This window comes from Oncorhynchus nerka, linkage group LG13 (assembly GCF_034236695.1).
Source record: "Oncorhynchus nerka isolate Pitt River linkage group LG13, Oner_Uvic_2.0, whole genome shotgun sequence".
NCBI classification, from domain to species: Eukaryota; Metazoa; Chordata; class Actinopteri; order Salmoniformes; family Salmonidae; genus Oncorhynchus; species Oncorhynchus nerka.
The window spans coordinates 80,877,676-80,893,720 of NC_088408.1; the positions used below are offsets into that span (position 1 = coordinate 80,877,676).

At 43.0% G+C, this 16,045-nt stretch overlaps 1 protein-coding gene across 1 annotated transcript; it reads left to right on the top strand.

Moving 5' to 3' along the window:
- The first annotated feature begins 5,167 nt into the window (after window positions 1–5,167).
- neff1 (neuronal intermediate filament family member 1) lies at window positions 5,168–11,954 on the top strand. Its single transcript, XM_029678482.2, has 4 exons — window positions 5,168–6,010; window positions 8,150–8,473; window positions 8,726–8,850; window positions 9,270–11,954. The coding sequence occupies exons 1-4, from the start codon at window positions 5,267–5,269 to the stop codon at window positions 9,652–9,654; spliced, it is 1,578 nt and encodes a 525-aa protein (XP_029534342.1). The 5' UTR covers window positions 5,168–5,266; the 3' UTR covers window positions 9,655–11,954.
- The last annotated feature ends 4,091 nt before the right edge of the window (window positions 11,955–16,045 follow it).

Genomic DNA, 16,045 nt, shown 5'->3' on the forward strand with positions numbered 1-16,045 from the left:
TACCACCACACTGACCACGCACACAGCCATGACATGCAGGCAGCACACACAGACACACACACACACACACACACCTCTGCTTGAATGACACATTGAAACAATTACAACACACACCATGCCCTTGGGAAATAAACATTGAGTACACAACATTTATGGGCATGGACTCACCAGGACAGCCACTAAGAGGGTTGGCGCTCAGGCTAGAAAGGAAGGTGGCTTGTGCATAGGAGAAAACATATATAGAGTGTTCAAATCATTGACCACTGCACATGCTTGCTGTTGATATTCTACCTAAATGTTTAGAGACTCACATTCACAACAGTCACGCTCTTATTAAAACATAAAAACGGGCATATGAAACACTAACTGAAGCTGTGTTCTAAGTATTCTCTCTGTAAGATAAATTGCCTAATTTACAGCACCAAATACAGAATACTGTCTCATAGTGATTACGTGTAGTAGAATACTGTCTCATAGTGATTACATGTAGTAGAATACTGTCTCATAGTGATTACGTGTAGTAGAATACTGTCTCATAGTGATTACGTGTAGTAGAATACTGTCTCATAGTGATTACGTGTAGTAGAATACTGTCTCATAGTGATTACGTGTAGTAGAATACTGTATAATGGAACTGTTAAGAGAGATGGGACGTGACTGATCATCCCATCCCCCAACTGAGACAAAATGGACCAAAGTTAGTGGCCGTATTATGAGTGGGCTTGTTGACAGATGGAGCTGATAGTTTGCATGAGGAGGAGGAGGGTCTCAAGGGACCAGAGGGACACAGGAAGAAAAAAATATGAAGAGAATGGATACTGGCCAGCAACAGACAGTTGGTCTGGGTATAGCTACTGCAACATATGCACCTGGCAAATCAAAGCACCTGGGATAGGGATGTTTCAAACAAGCCCTTTGAGTAAGAGCCTAAGCATGGTATCCTATAGACATAGATCAGTAGTGCAGCATTCAAAGGAAATTTCTCTCAAAGTAGTACAGCTTTTCATACAAAGAAGGCATTTATCCCAACAGAAAATTAACTGATGCAGACAGCAAAGTGAATGTATGTGAATCAAGAATGTCATTTCTCAATAGATCTAATGAAGAAAGGAAAAACCCTCCACATTCACAGCAGTGAGTTGTTTTCAGTATCTCTCTTTCAGTACAACAAAGTTCCATTTAGAGGTTCAGCAACTTGCTGAACTGGAGAAGGGGAAAAGGAGGCCGTATGATACCAGCGTTGGCCTAGAAAGAGGTGACACCTATACCTGTAATTGTCCTGCTTCACACCCAGGCATCTCCTGTCTCTCGGGTCTCAATGGGGCTTTTGTTTCTGCCTGCTGTTGGAGCTGCTGGATATGGCTGGCCTGAGCCAGCAGGTGAAGTGCTGCAGGGTTTGTGGGTTGTGTGTATGTCTCACACACTAATGATGAGGTGTTTTGGATAGAGGAGGTGTAGGCTATGATTATGCAAAAGACAATGTGGTTTTCTCATGAAGATCTCAGAAAAGAAAGTCTGTCTGGTTGCTGATGGTTTTGGATCAGTGTAGAACTAGAGATGAGAAGGTTAGCACATTGTTTACTTGGCCTGTATCTCTCAAGGAAAAGTGGAGATGTTGAACATTACTGAGCATGTTCTGCCCCCTTGTGGTTAAAATGGGAATCTGGTAAATTAATGGCATTAACTTACTTTACCATTAATGCATTACATCACGGTAAACAAAGCATCTATAGTGTAAATATTTGTCACTTTTTTCAATGGTATTTTATTTTCTGTTCAGATAATAACCGTGATTTGCTGGTGCAATTTGAATTTGTGGTTCCATTTGTGGCTTGCATGTTAAGCGTTTCACTGTGCTGTTTTACACCCAGTGGCGATTTTAGCATGTAAATAAATCTTGGGAGGGAATTTTTTAAAATTTTTAATTAATGTGGGATGCATGCCAGCAAAGCCACTACACTACACAACACAACGCTAAACAATACAGTAATTGCACTTTAACGGTGAGAAACGGTGCCCAAACTGTTAGGGCCTACATAAAGGTGTCCCAACAGCAGAGTCCCAACACATTACCACTGCTACACCTGGCTATCAGCGGAGCCTTGTCTGGCAGCGAAACAGTTCATTCAGCCTCATTTACTGCCTTTTAAAAAAACATACCTGATATGGCTGACTTGCTTAAACAAATGTGGTTTCTAATGACAATTGAGATGTACAAACTATGGCATAAGGGGACGGAAGCGGATAAGAGACAATCCGTAAATTTGATTAAGACATTAATGAGCGAGCTAGGGTGGACGTGGTCAATATAACTATTTGTTTAGCACTTTTAAAATGTACAGCGACAGAATTCAGAACATGGGCCATTCTTACAGTGTTCTCCCTGTACACCAAGTCAGAACTGTAGTATACATAAATGGGGCATATAAGCAGACAATGAAAGCTCTTACAATATTCTATGATTACATTTCTCTAAAACAGGTCATAGGCTACATGTGCACCACCAAGTTAGAACTGTAGGCGAAATTAAGAGGGGTAAATATACCAAATTATCAGGGTGAGGCACATGGGCTACTAACATCTTACTACACAACATACACTTGGTATTACTTTCTTAGTTATAGTATACATGTCTCTCTGGCATGTTACATCGTTTATGCAGCGGCACACAAATCATTTTTGGACTCACCTTGTTGTGCTGTGCTCACTTGAACAGGAAGGTGGCACGGCGGTCCTTCGTAGGCAAATTGTGTCATCAAAGTCTGGCATTCTCTGTATTTATGGTGCTTTCAAAACAACTGAGAACTCACAAAAAACTAGGTTGAATCAAGATGATGTCATTGATCTAGTTCTAGAAAGAGGCCGGATTTACAATTCCGAGTTTGATGACCGTTCAAAACGTATTTCCCAAACCACTTATTGTTGAATTTGTGATTTCCAACTTGTTGTGTAATGTTTATGTCCAATGGCCGATGAGCATCGATACATTTTACCTTTAATTTCTATTCATTATTTCTCTTCCTATGACAAGGATAAAAAAATATTTGCCAGTAGATTGTCGACTTGATTCATGATGATCACTGCTAGCTAAGATTTTGAAAGTATGATGCTGACATGATCAGTCCAGTCATAGCTACTGTACATAAAATGTGATTTGACGTCATTTTATCTGTGGCCAATGACCTTGAGCCTTCTTGGCTGGGCACTTCTAGTGTAACTCTAGGGCCGCACCCAAGTGGCTAGAATTATCTAGCTCTACCCTTAGACTTGGCGGTGACATAATGTCCCCATGAGTGACAGAACACTGAGCCAATCACAACGCAAAGCTCCGTATTTTCTGCTGCCTTGCCCCACCACCAACACAGAAAGCACTGAGCTAGGCTAAAACACCTGCATGTTGGAGCTGCCTTACTCAAGAAAACAAAAAAGAGACCATATTTGTATGCAGCTTTATTAACTTAATGATATATATTTTATTTACATTGTTTGCAAACTGATGTGACACGTATTAATGCCAAAATAACTGGCAAGACAGGCAAGCCTGCCCCACCTGCCTTGAATGACAGGTTGCCACTGTTTACACCTGCTGTATCCTGTGCATGTGACAATAAAACTTGAAACATATGTAAAGCCTCAGTGACATGGATAAAATGTGATTAGGGAATACCTTGACCATCATGACATGCCCTTGGTCAGACATACCCCAAATTACTATCTGCTGCAATCTTAGAAAAGCATGTAGGACTAGATCAATATCTCATGAATCTTCAAGGGCAAGGGACCCATCAACAGTCAAATTGACTAAACAACTAGTTTAGAACGTGTGAAATGTAAATATATTCCTGAATACTTTCAAATGCAAAAGTGATTGTGAATGCATATTCAACATGTGTTGAATGTTTACTATATGGGGTAATATAGCTATAGCTGTTTTCAAAGGTGAGCTTGTAATGTGCATTTGCCTACCACGGCTGTACACGAGTCCAAATGGTCGCAAATCATGATGAGACAATTCCTCGAGTAGGCAAAAATACGACTGCAAGGCTTGGTGCCTGATCAAATTACAATTATAGGCTAGACTGCGCCTGTGTACAGAGCATTACGATGCTTGTTCTGATCTACATCTACACTGGTGTTTAGAAGTGCTGATCGAACCGTAGAAAAGCTGCAGTCCCCTGACAGCTCTGGGCGCAGGAGCGCGCGTGGGTGTCCTCCATAGGGGCGTGGTCGGTGTCCTGGATCAGGACCAAGGCCAGCTCCAGCTGCGCGAGGCGAGAGGAGAAGACAGCGCAGCACCACCAATAACGTTCTCTAATATGCTGAATCATCACCCCAAAGCGGTCTGGGACGCTGAAAAATATATGCTGGGCCTATTTCACAGGCTTATGTTTTCAATGAAGGCTTAAACTTGTGTATAGGTGTTAGGCTAGTAAGCGACATGCACTGATTTGATTTGAGACGTGCGCATGTGGGGTCATGCAAATTGCCCTTTGTGTCTCTGTGCCTCATCCCGCCTGTACTCAGACACTGCGGTGGTTGGGCGTGAGGGGTGCATGGCTCCAAGCTGCAATACAGCAATCTTGTTTAGACACCCTCACTCCGGACTCTTGGCCCACACTTCACATGCACCGATCCCATGCTGCCTGAACTGTTGCAACCGCAGTGCAAAACTGCAATGACATTGTTTAGTGGGATGGGATAACCTGCACATGTAACTAGTTTCACAAAACGATATACAAAATTGACTAGGATGTGTTAATTAGGCAAATTCTGTGCCATGTTGGCCTCAATACCAGCATATAAGAGTGAAGTCGTGTTTTACTTATATCACTATATATCATTATTATCATTAGGATATTAGTAGGCCTACTATTGTTGTTAGTATTCTTATTTATTGACCTCATTATTATTTACAGTTTATCCGTCCCCTATATAAGTCGTAGTTTGATGTGCTTTCCTTGACCATACGTCTATACTGTCTTATCTGTACAGCGCGGATTACATTTTTTTCAAGAAAAGAATGAGTTGCCAAAATACAAGGCAAGGAGAATATCTCTTTTTGCAGGAGCTTGCAGGTTTCCCTGTCTCTACTGCCGCTGGTGCGTCAAATGATGCTGGAGCTCCATCACTATAAAAGCACCTGTCTTGGCCAGACATGAATTGCGTCTCTCTTTCTCTCTCCCACCCACACTCCACACACAATCGCACAAAAGGACTTCGCAAGCAACAAAGGTATAACTAGCATTCCACTTCTCCAACTGCAAACATGAGCTACTCCGGCGACGTCTACTCCAGCAGTTCCTATCGGAAGATCTTCGGGGATGCGCCCCGGAACTCCGGCCGCATGACCGTAGGCAGCAGCCCCTCTCGCCTGTCCAGCGGATTCCGCTCCAGCAGCGCAAACCGCAACTATGGCTCCCCATCCATGCTCACATCCTCCGGCTACCGCAAGGTGGGCGCCGGGCGCAACTTCCACTCCTCCATGTCCGACTCTATGGACCTGAACCAGTCCACGGCCGTCACCAACGAGATGAAAATCATCCGCACCAACGAGAAGGAGCAGCTCCAGGGCCTGAACGACCGCTTCGTCTCCTTCATCGAGAAGGTCCACAACCTGGAACAGCAGAACAAGGTGCTGGAAGCCGAGGTGACCATGCTGCGCCAGCGCCACACTGAGCCCTCCCGACTGCACGACCTGTACGAGCAAGAGATCCGCGAGCTGAGGGCGCGTGTCGAGGAACTGACGCACGAGAAGAGCCAGATGCACCTGGACTGCGTGCAGATGAACGAGACGCTGGACCGCGTTAAGCAGAAGCTGGACGAGGAGACGAGGCTCCGCGAGGAGGCGGAGGGCACCCTGATAAGCTACCGCAAGGACGTGGATGATGCCACGATGTCCCGGCTCGAGCTGGAGAAGAAAGTCGAGTCGCTGTTGGATGAGATCGCCTTCCTCAGGAAAGTGCACGAGGAGGAGCTGCAGGAGCTGCAGGCTTCCCTGCAAGCCACACAGGTGGGGACATTACATCACCCCTCATGACCCCCCATCAGATGTCACCCACATCTCCCCATCTCCGCACATATCACACCAAATATACACCAAGGGAAAAGTTAGGCTATGTAGCCTATGAATTGCTGATAACTTTTATGTGACATGGTGATAGCCAGTGCCAAATACCTAATAATGTTCATAGCGTGTTATCATATCTTACCATTCACACTATGGATCCACATTCACTAAGTCAAATAAGGCTGCATTTACACTGGAAACACAATTCTGACAATTGTTTCTCTAATTAGCCTTTTTGAACAATCAGATCAGCTCTGAAAAAGCTCTGATGTGAAAATATCCGATGTGATTGGTCAAAAGACCAATTACTGGGGAAAACATTTTCAGAATTGGGCTGCCTGCGTAAACGCAGCCTTTGTTCAGTCACAGCACATGCTCTGTCCTTGGTGCTGAAGCCAGTGAACATTGCGCACTGCGATTAGTGGCAGTAAAATGTACGGCAGTGCGGTTCTGTGTAAAACAGCACCATGCAGTACTCCCTTCCCTGTCTGACAATTAATCTGCAGTGCCCCAAACCCGGCGCTGGCATAGGACACTAACTATAGAAACTATGAGGGAAGTTTTGTAACTATAAAATATAATTGAAATGGTTTATAAGGCTACTGAAAATTGAGTCTGCATAGTGAGAAAGTGATATACAGTGTCAAGCGCCAGAGAGTGTGCTAAAAAAAGAGAGAGGGAAAGGGAGAGAGGGAGAGAGGGGGAGGGAGAGAGGGGGAGCATTGGGGTTGATAGCAGTGCTGGCGCTGGCACTGATGATGCAGAGAAATAGTAGCGCAATATCTAGGTGTGGTCGTCCCATCACGCAGGGGGATACGGGATAGGGCAGGGTCAATTCAGAACATCAGAAAACTCAATACAGATAGATCAGTGCATGCCCTTGTTGCATTTTACCTAGACAATCTCATGTTGATCAACTAGCACACTTTGTCAATTCATTTGACAGGATTGGGAGAAATTACTTTTTTTATATAGGTTACTACTGCCACATAGCATAGATGTTGTCAACATGGTGTTGATTCATGTTGTCCCACACAAGATTAATTGGAATAATATAATCATTAATCAAGGTCACAGTTAAACAGCATTATTGTAGCTTTATACAGTGTCCCAGAAGCCAGTGGCATTTTGGATGCATCATTGGATAAGGTGATAATACTCTAAAGACTTAAAACCAAAAAAAAAGTATGATGTACAATTTCATGTCAATCAATGCAGCATAGAATCTTCATCATTGGAAAGAGCATTAATTGTTTGTTTCCTCTATGGGGCTTTTCTTCTGCCATGCAGGACATACAGTATAATTGCCATGTAAGTGATAAACGATTGACAGCACCACCATAGTGGTGCACAGAGCCCTGACTCAGTGCTCGATACATCAGCCCTCGCCATTCTACTTCACTGGATAGATAATCAATTCAAATCAAATTTTATTTGTCACATGTGCTGAATACAACAGGTGTAGATTTTACTGTGAAATGCTTCCTTATGAGCCATTTCCCAGCAATGCAGAGTTAAAAAGGAAGAAAAGTTTAGCAAGTAAAAAATAAAATAAAAAAGGAAATAGTGACACAATAAAAGAACAGTAACAAGGCTATATACAAGGAGAGTACTGATACCAAGTCAATGTGCAGTGGTACAAGGTAGGTGAGGTAATATGAACAGGTAGATAGGTAGGAAGGTAAGGGTAAACGTGACTGTAAAAGCTACATTAGCACAAGGCTCACAGCTCCCAGGTGTTTACTGCAAGCACATAATGGTCTATGTTGTTTGACAAAGATTTCACATTTTCAATAGTGATTATCAAAACTTTACCTATATTTTGGTTATTTTTAGAAAAACTGGATGTTGCAACTATTTTGGTTTTGATTTACTATGATATTTCACATTTTCATTTGGATTTTTGCGAAAATACTAATATAATAACGAATAATAAAGCAAACATTCTCATATTCAAATCTCCACTGCAACTTAGAGATGTATCTATTCAGCCAGTGAAGCATTATTTTCCCCCGTGCTAACACCTGGTAATCATTCCCAACCCTTTAATTAACTTACCCCTCTGTCCCTACCTGGTCCCAGGTGTCAGTGGAGATGGATATGAGGGAGGGTAAACCCGACCTGGCCGTGGCCCTGAAGGACATCCGTGCCCAGTACGAGGTCCTGTCAGCCAAGAACCAGAACCAGGCGGAGGAGTGGTACCGCTCCAAGTTTGCCAGTGTGAATGAGGCGGCCGCCCGCAACCAGGATCAAGTTAAGCATAGCAGGGAGGAGCTAAATGAGTACCGCAGGCAGGTGCAGGCCCGTACCCTGGAGATCGAGGCCCTCAGGGGCCACAATGAGGCCCTGGAGAGGCAGATGGCTGAGATGGAAGACCGCCACAGCAACGAGATGGGAGAGATGCAGGTACGTGGAGTAGGACAGGGTGAATATTTTTGTATACCACAGTAATTGCTACAGTACAGGCTTTACCCTGTGGATTCTATAGAATCATGTCCTCCTAAGTAACAGTTGCATATCACAGATGGTATGTGTGATGGGATTGTAATTAGACTGTAGCACAACACATGTAAAAAGGTATTAGGTCATGCACATTGTGAGGTAGAATAGTGAGGTCTTTATCATTAGTAATACATCCAGATGTTAATCTGCCTGCAGGAGACCATCCAGCAGCTTGAGTCTGCCCTCCGCAGCACCAAGGGTGAGATGTCCCGTCATTTGCGTGAGTACCAGGACCTGTTGAACGTCAAAATGGCCCTGGACATTGAGATCGCTGCTTACAGGTCAGTCATCACTTGATCTGAGTCTAAGAGTTATGTCTGATAATGTTAAATCAGCAGCATATCATTGATCCAAACCACAGTGCCTTTCCTGTATACTAAACACCTTTTTCACATTTGAATTCCAAGTCAGCAGAGTGACTGACAACATTCACATGACTGCTTTGACAATTATGAATGGTCGGCGTTTGGTACATTTGTAAGCTGACTCCCTCTTTCTCTGATTTAGTCAGTAGTTCAGTCAGCTCAGCAGTCATCACAATGTTGATGCACCACAGTGTGTCTTGGAAAGATTTATGAACATCTTTTCCCCCTTTAAAAAAATGTGAATACTTATTCAGCACACCAGTGGAATTTGACACGTGTAAACTGCCTCTCTCTTCCTCAACCTCTCTATGTCTCCATCTCCATCCCCTCTTCAGGAAGCTGCTGGAAGGTGAAGAGTGCCGTCTGAGTACAGTGGGCGGAAATATCCTGCAGTCAGGCTACTCTGGCTTCTCCTATTCGTCCGGCCGCTCCTACGCCCTGGGTTCCTCTGCCCCCTACAGGATGAGGGGAGCCAAGCCTGAGGAACCAGAGGAGGAGGAGGATGAGGAAGAGAAGGAGGAAGAGGAGAATGAGGAAGAAGGAGAGGAAGGAGAGGAGGGAGATGAGAATGCAGAGGAGAATGGAAACGGTGATGAGGAGGAAGAGGAGGAAGAGGAGGAGGAAGATCAGAAGAAGACAGATGAGAAAAATGGCAAGGATGAGAAGGATGAGAAGAAGGGAGAGAAGGGAAGTGCTCCCAGCAAGAGCACCAAGAGCTAAACTGCTTGTGTCATCGATCATCAATGCCTTTCGCACTACTACAGTCCACTCATTCACTCATATGGATCTTATCCCTTCGCCGTCACCTCATCTCTGTTTCACAAGGACACACACACAAACACACAAACACACAGACACACTTACCGTACCCACGCCAGATGCCTCACACACACACGTACCTTCTCCTCTGTTTCTCTGGGTCTCAACAATCAGCTGTGTGGTGGAAAACAGAAAGACACATCACAGAGAGGAACATACTGTTGGTGTATTACCCTGACAGAATATAAACCTGTAGCTAGATTTCCTGAATAGGGTGCTCGGGATCCTATGACACAGTTTTACACCATAGATGATGGTTATCACAGAACAGAGAGCAGAGAGAAGGTGCTCAACATTATGGTAGTAAGCCAGTCAGTCAGTCAGTAAGAGAATGCCTTAAAGCAAGTATGATGTCATATTAAGAGGTCAGGAATAATATTGCCCTGTAACGTCCTGTCTTTATGTGCCATTAATGATATGAAATGTGGTGAAGAGCCGTGGTAATCTTGAAAGTATTAATAGGATCCTGGTAGTAACACACAGACTACTATATGCACAGAGGTCTGGAGCATAAAACTTGATCAACTTTTACCAGTCCAACTTTTAAAGGTGCTTTTGATTTCGACAAAGAAAAGTTGCAAATGTCTAGAGAAATTCATTGTAGAAAATGCTTTGCAAACCTTTTCATGAATGTTAGTGTATAATATTGGGGACACAGAAATCCTGATAATTCCCGTAGGTGCAATAATGTATTTTGAGCTGCAGACACAAACTGGCACACTGAATGCTCCTCACTCCTCTTTTTTTCATTCACATGTGAAATATATAGAATGTTCAGTCCATTGACCCACTTTCTTTTCATCGCCAGAAAACTAAACATTTCACCATTCACCTTCCCCCCCTCTCTGTCACTGCGACGGTCAGAGCTCTGCGAAATGACAACATCATAACTTTTATTTGGGAGGTTTCTATTTTCAAAGGTAGGCGATAAGTGCATTGTGCAGTGATTCTTCTGTTTTCAGAAGGGCACCTTTCAGGAATGAAAAATGTTGAGTTTTAAAATGCTACTATTTATCACATTATACCCTTATATTTGATGTAGAAATACCCCCTCTTGATTGATTCATTTGTCACTGAATGGATATGCCCTGCCCTGCCCTCCAAGTAAGATAACTCACTCCAAACCTGAGGTAAATGTATTTCCTAGGCCCTTCCTTTCCCACAGAGTCTTGTTTGTTTACTGGGGGAGTGTGTGTTGTTTGCATCCCAAATGGCACCTTATTCCCTATATTGTGCACTACTTTTGATCATGGCCTATACGGCGCTGGCCAAAAGTAATGCATTACATAGGGAATAGGATGCCATTTGAGACACAGCCCGTGGGTCCTTTTAGCAGTGTGCTCTGTTCCAGACAGTGAAGAGGCCTGTGGCTGCTCTAACAGGACAGCTGGGGGTGACAGTGAGTGACAGACAGCCCTCCACTCTGACTGCAGGACCAGTTGGCAGCCGGTCAAGACGCCACTGGAGTCATGATTGGTCACATGATGCAGAGCCACAGATAAGGGCTATTATCACAATATACCCCCTACCACCACCACCACTGCAGTCTGAGATGGACAGCAACAGTATGCATACCCCAGGCAGACATCCCAAGCTGCAGGAGAGGGACCATAATAGCATATTGTAAGTTAGCTCTGATATGACTGGTGCCAAGCTATCCATATCAGGACTATCTGTGGGTCAGGGTACAGTGACTGTGTGGGTTGATATGTAAGGCTTAAAGAATAGGTGTAAATGTTAAAGACAGAGACATGTATGGTGTACAGCAATTAAATGAATAGTGTTGCAGGAAGTGTGTTCAGGGAAAGAATAATAAATGGAAAAATACAAATGGATGGAGAGCACAGGGATTTTTTTGTAAGAATTCGGCCAATGTACTTTAGAATCCTATACAGCAGTAAAATGACCTGTCCTCTCCAACATTTGTGTACACTTACCGTGGACAAATGTATAGCTTGACAGAATGTTAAATGTTCTTTTTTGAGACTGCCGCACACTGTGGAAGGCCTTCCTTAACTGTTCCAGATTTCACTCTTTTTTTCCTTTCTTTGAGAAATGAATCAATCAACAAGCATTGACTGCATGGCCTGATTCTTGGAGCATTAAAACTGGGCATGGGATAGATTTCGCTTGTTGACTGTAAAAAAAAAAAGAAATTGCCTTAACCATGATCAAAACAATAAAAATAGTTTTCACTTGCATTTCCCATGTTTCCGAGGTGGTTCAGGAGCGTTGAGCGTTCATTCTGCTATACTACTGTGACTGTATGTGCTGCTATCTCATGCAGTGGTATTCCTCCCAAAGCCAAATAAAGCCATTTATTAACCAAACACTTACAAACATCGGCAGTGTCTTCAATAATATCATCAAAACCATTCGACATAAGCTACATTTTATGACTGGGCGCAGGTTTAGAGCGAGAAGGACAAACCAAAAAACAATGCTATAATATTTGAAGCATTTTGTATTGAAAATGCATACAGTACACAATACAAATGTTAAAGATAGAATACTTAATTGGAACACTAACAAAGTGATCACCCGCCTCAGTTTTAGTAAAAATGCTGAGGGATGGGCCTAGAGAAATATAATCCCTTTCAAATTCATATACAGAGCTATGGATACAAGGACTGACCGTCATGATATGGAACACTTAAATGTAAATGTAAATGATATCAACATTATAGTTTTAACCATGTTTTGTGGTTATATAGTGTGTGTTTACATTTACTTTGATTACAAACTTTGGAATAAAACAAGTTTATATTTTGGGGTCTGGTGGGTATGACAGTGAAACTAATAAGCTCATGAGGCATTTATAAGTTATATTCTTCAAGAATCATTCATTTAAAGTAAAAAGAATGGATGTAGCAACTAAGGTGTCTAGATTGAAATAGAAAAACAAACTGTGATATCAAATCATTACTACACTAATGGACATGGTCAAAGAGATGAATAATAGTCCACGAAGGGAACACATCAATAAATGGACTTTATTCAAACTGTCTGCCCATCAGACTATGTTGATCCATTAGCATGACATAGCAGATATTATTGTCAGTCATGCCATTACCAACTAATGCCATTCTTCAATAACTCACTGACCTGAGAGGAATAGGCAAACCTATAATAAACCATAAATTATCATATATTTGATATGACATAACAATTTGGGTTAGCCAACCGGCAATGACTATACCACATAATAACACATCAAAGTTATGTCCCATCACTCACTGAGAGATTATGATCATGTGAAGTAGACATTATGCTTTACTTTTGTGTAGTTAGTTGGAGGAAAGTTTTACGAACTGCTCCACCAGACTGAAAGTGATGTATGAAGTCAGTTAGGCCTCTAGATGAGTTGGAGGGTTGCGTGCCAAATTACACCCTATTCCCTATTTAGTACACTAATTTTGACCAGGGCCCACATGGAATAGGGTGGCATTTGGATTGCAGGCTATATCTCCCCATATCAGCTCCCTCTCTCTCCTGCCTGCTTCAAAGGTAAAGGATGAGAGAAGGAGAAGGTAAGATGGATGACAGTAGCACAGTGGCCACCAGCACTGCTGTCAGAAGCAAGCACCTTATCTTAGAGTGGGGATCTTTACTATCTGCACAGCCACTCAGTAATACTGTGTGGACAAAAAGGTATCAGTGCATTGACAAAAGGTCATCATCAGCACGAAGGACAAATCAATGAAACACAGAAAACAAGACAAAACCTGCAAGAGGAAAGATGCTGTTCAATTAAGTCTGCTTCTCCAGAACAACAAATCTGCCGACGTCATATCTCCCCACATCGTGCGGAACCGCAATGCCGCCAAACAAATCAAGGACGGCTCCACCACGGCACAGCCACACACCGCAGAAAGGGATTGATCACATTCCTCTCTTTTCAATAAATCTGTCTAAGTACTATGCTCTGTCTTGCTGTGTTTGTGTGTGTGTGTCTTCTTCCATTGCAATCCTCCTGCAGAGTGATACATCCCTGGACCTTTCTCATTCACCCCACCCGGTGGTTCATATGATACCAAGGTCTAATTTACTTCAAAACTTCTCTGTGTGTGTGTATACAGTGCATGTGTGGCCATGTGAATCTCAACCTTTGTGTCGGTATACAAGCCAAGGCACATTATGGCTGATTCACTGTCATCTGTGTGCCATGGAGAGTTATGGGTTGGCAGGGCCAGGTGGGGTGAATGAGAAAGGTCCAGGGATGTATCACTCTGCAGGAGGATTGCAATGGAAGAAGACACACACACACAAACACAGCAAGACAGAGCATAGTACTTAGACAGATTTATTGAAAAGAGAGGAATGTGATCAATCCCTTTCTGCGGTGTGTGGCTGTGCCGTGGTGGAGCCGTCCTTGATTTGTTTGGCGGCATTGCGGTTCCGCACGATGTGGGGAGATATGACTTCGGCAGATTTGTTGTTCTGGAGATGCAGACATAATTGAACTGCATCTTTTTCTCAGTGCACTCCCGAGACCTGCTGCGATAAGGTCGGAAATCTTGGCCTCAGTAATCAGCAACCACCTCCTATCCATGTTGATGGCCAAATAATGACATTTCCACTAGAAATGACCTTGCCACTGCTTATCCCTTTATCTCCAGTACGGTCAACTGAGACTTTGGGAAAGGGTCAGGAACCTAATTATATAACATAGCCTACTATTACTGTTATGTATGTATACATTATATTAAGATAATGAGTTTACCCAGACATCTTGATAATCAGAGAAAAGATTCCTTTGTGATAAGGATAAGTATTACGTAATTCATTAGCACATGTGGCAGAGGAAGCTGATTGTAATCTAGGCAAAGTTACCAAGTTATCAGTCTTTCAGTCTGGGCCTCACGGCAGTTTTATCCAATGATCAGTGCTGTGTTTTGGCTTCTCAAAGGGTCCAAGGGATTTATTCAGTTGTCAATAGCAACATATTGCTGATTAAGAAAAAAAGGAAATTGTCAAATTGAGGGTACAATTACTCAATTATTCTTTGTGTCATTGATACTCACTATCTCTCCCCTTTCTCTAAATCTGTCTCAGCCTGCTTTTTCTGTACAAGAAGAGTTTTCACTCATCCACCATTCAGCAGCTCCCCTTTCACACCCTCTTCTCAGCCTTTCTCTCACTCTCTGTCTGTTTCTCTCTCTCTCTTTCACCTCCCTCTCTCTCTCTTTCACCTCTCTCTCTCGCTCTCTTTCACCTCCCTCCCTCTCTCGCTCTCTCTCTTTCACCTCGCTCTCTCTCGCTCTCTCTTTCACCTCGCTCTCTCTCTCTCTCTCTCTCTCTCTCTCTCTTTCACCTCTCTCTCTCTCTCTCTTTCACCTCCCTCTCTCTCTCTCTCTCTTTCACCTCCCTCTCTCTCTCACCTCCCTCTCTCTCTCTCTATTTCTCTGGCATCCTTTCTCCACCGCTATAAATAGACTTCTGCATTGCAGATGTCCCAGAGCCCCGAGGAGCCCCAGCCAAATTCTGCCACTCTGATATACAGTACAGCAAGATACCACACCACTGAGCGGGGCAGGGGGGCACCCTGCCTCATGCATATGCAATATAGCAGGACTGTGCAAAGTCGGGTGCAGGAACCTGGTGAAGTACCGCCACACCACAGATCACAGACACAACACTGCAGTACAAGGATAAAATGTAACTATGTGAAATTGGTTATTAGATTGCTTTGTGTTTAAAAAATAATAATACAGCAAACAAACAGTTATCATTTTTAGGACAAAGGTTATTCAACAGTTAATGAACCGAGAAATGTATGGATCTTTACAACTCTCTCCCTAATATATGTCTTAGATACATTCACCCAATAACAAGATACAGTATGTGCAGCACCCTCAATACGCTGTGGATGTGATACGGTCAGGGAATGTGGAATCACAATGATCGTAAAGTAGACAGAGAATGGATATGCAGCTTATAGATCACCTCGAGGGAGTGATTGACGGAAGTGCTGCATGCATTAATTTCCATTGATTGATTTATCTCTTCCAGCACTACAGGGGTTTTGATGGGTCATAAATCTATGTGCTGTGCTCCAGCATGGGCTACTGTGGTGAGAGGGCTCTCAATGGAATTATGCAAGAATCAAAGGAAGTAATTTAAAGAACTGATAAAGAATTTTAAAAACCACTTCACAGTAGGCCTATTTAACATAAGCACTGGTGTTTAATTAGAAATTGTAGTTCATTCGTAGCCTACCTTACAATTTTTTAAACCACTATTGATGACCCTTTAGTACTCTCTTATGAAAAATGTAATATTCAGAGGAGAA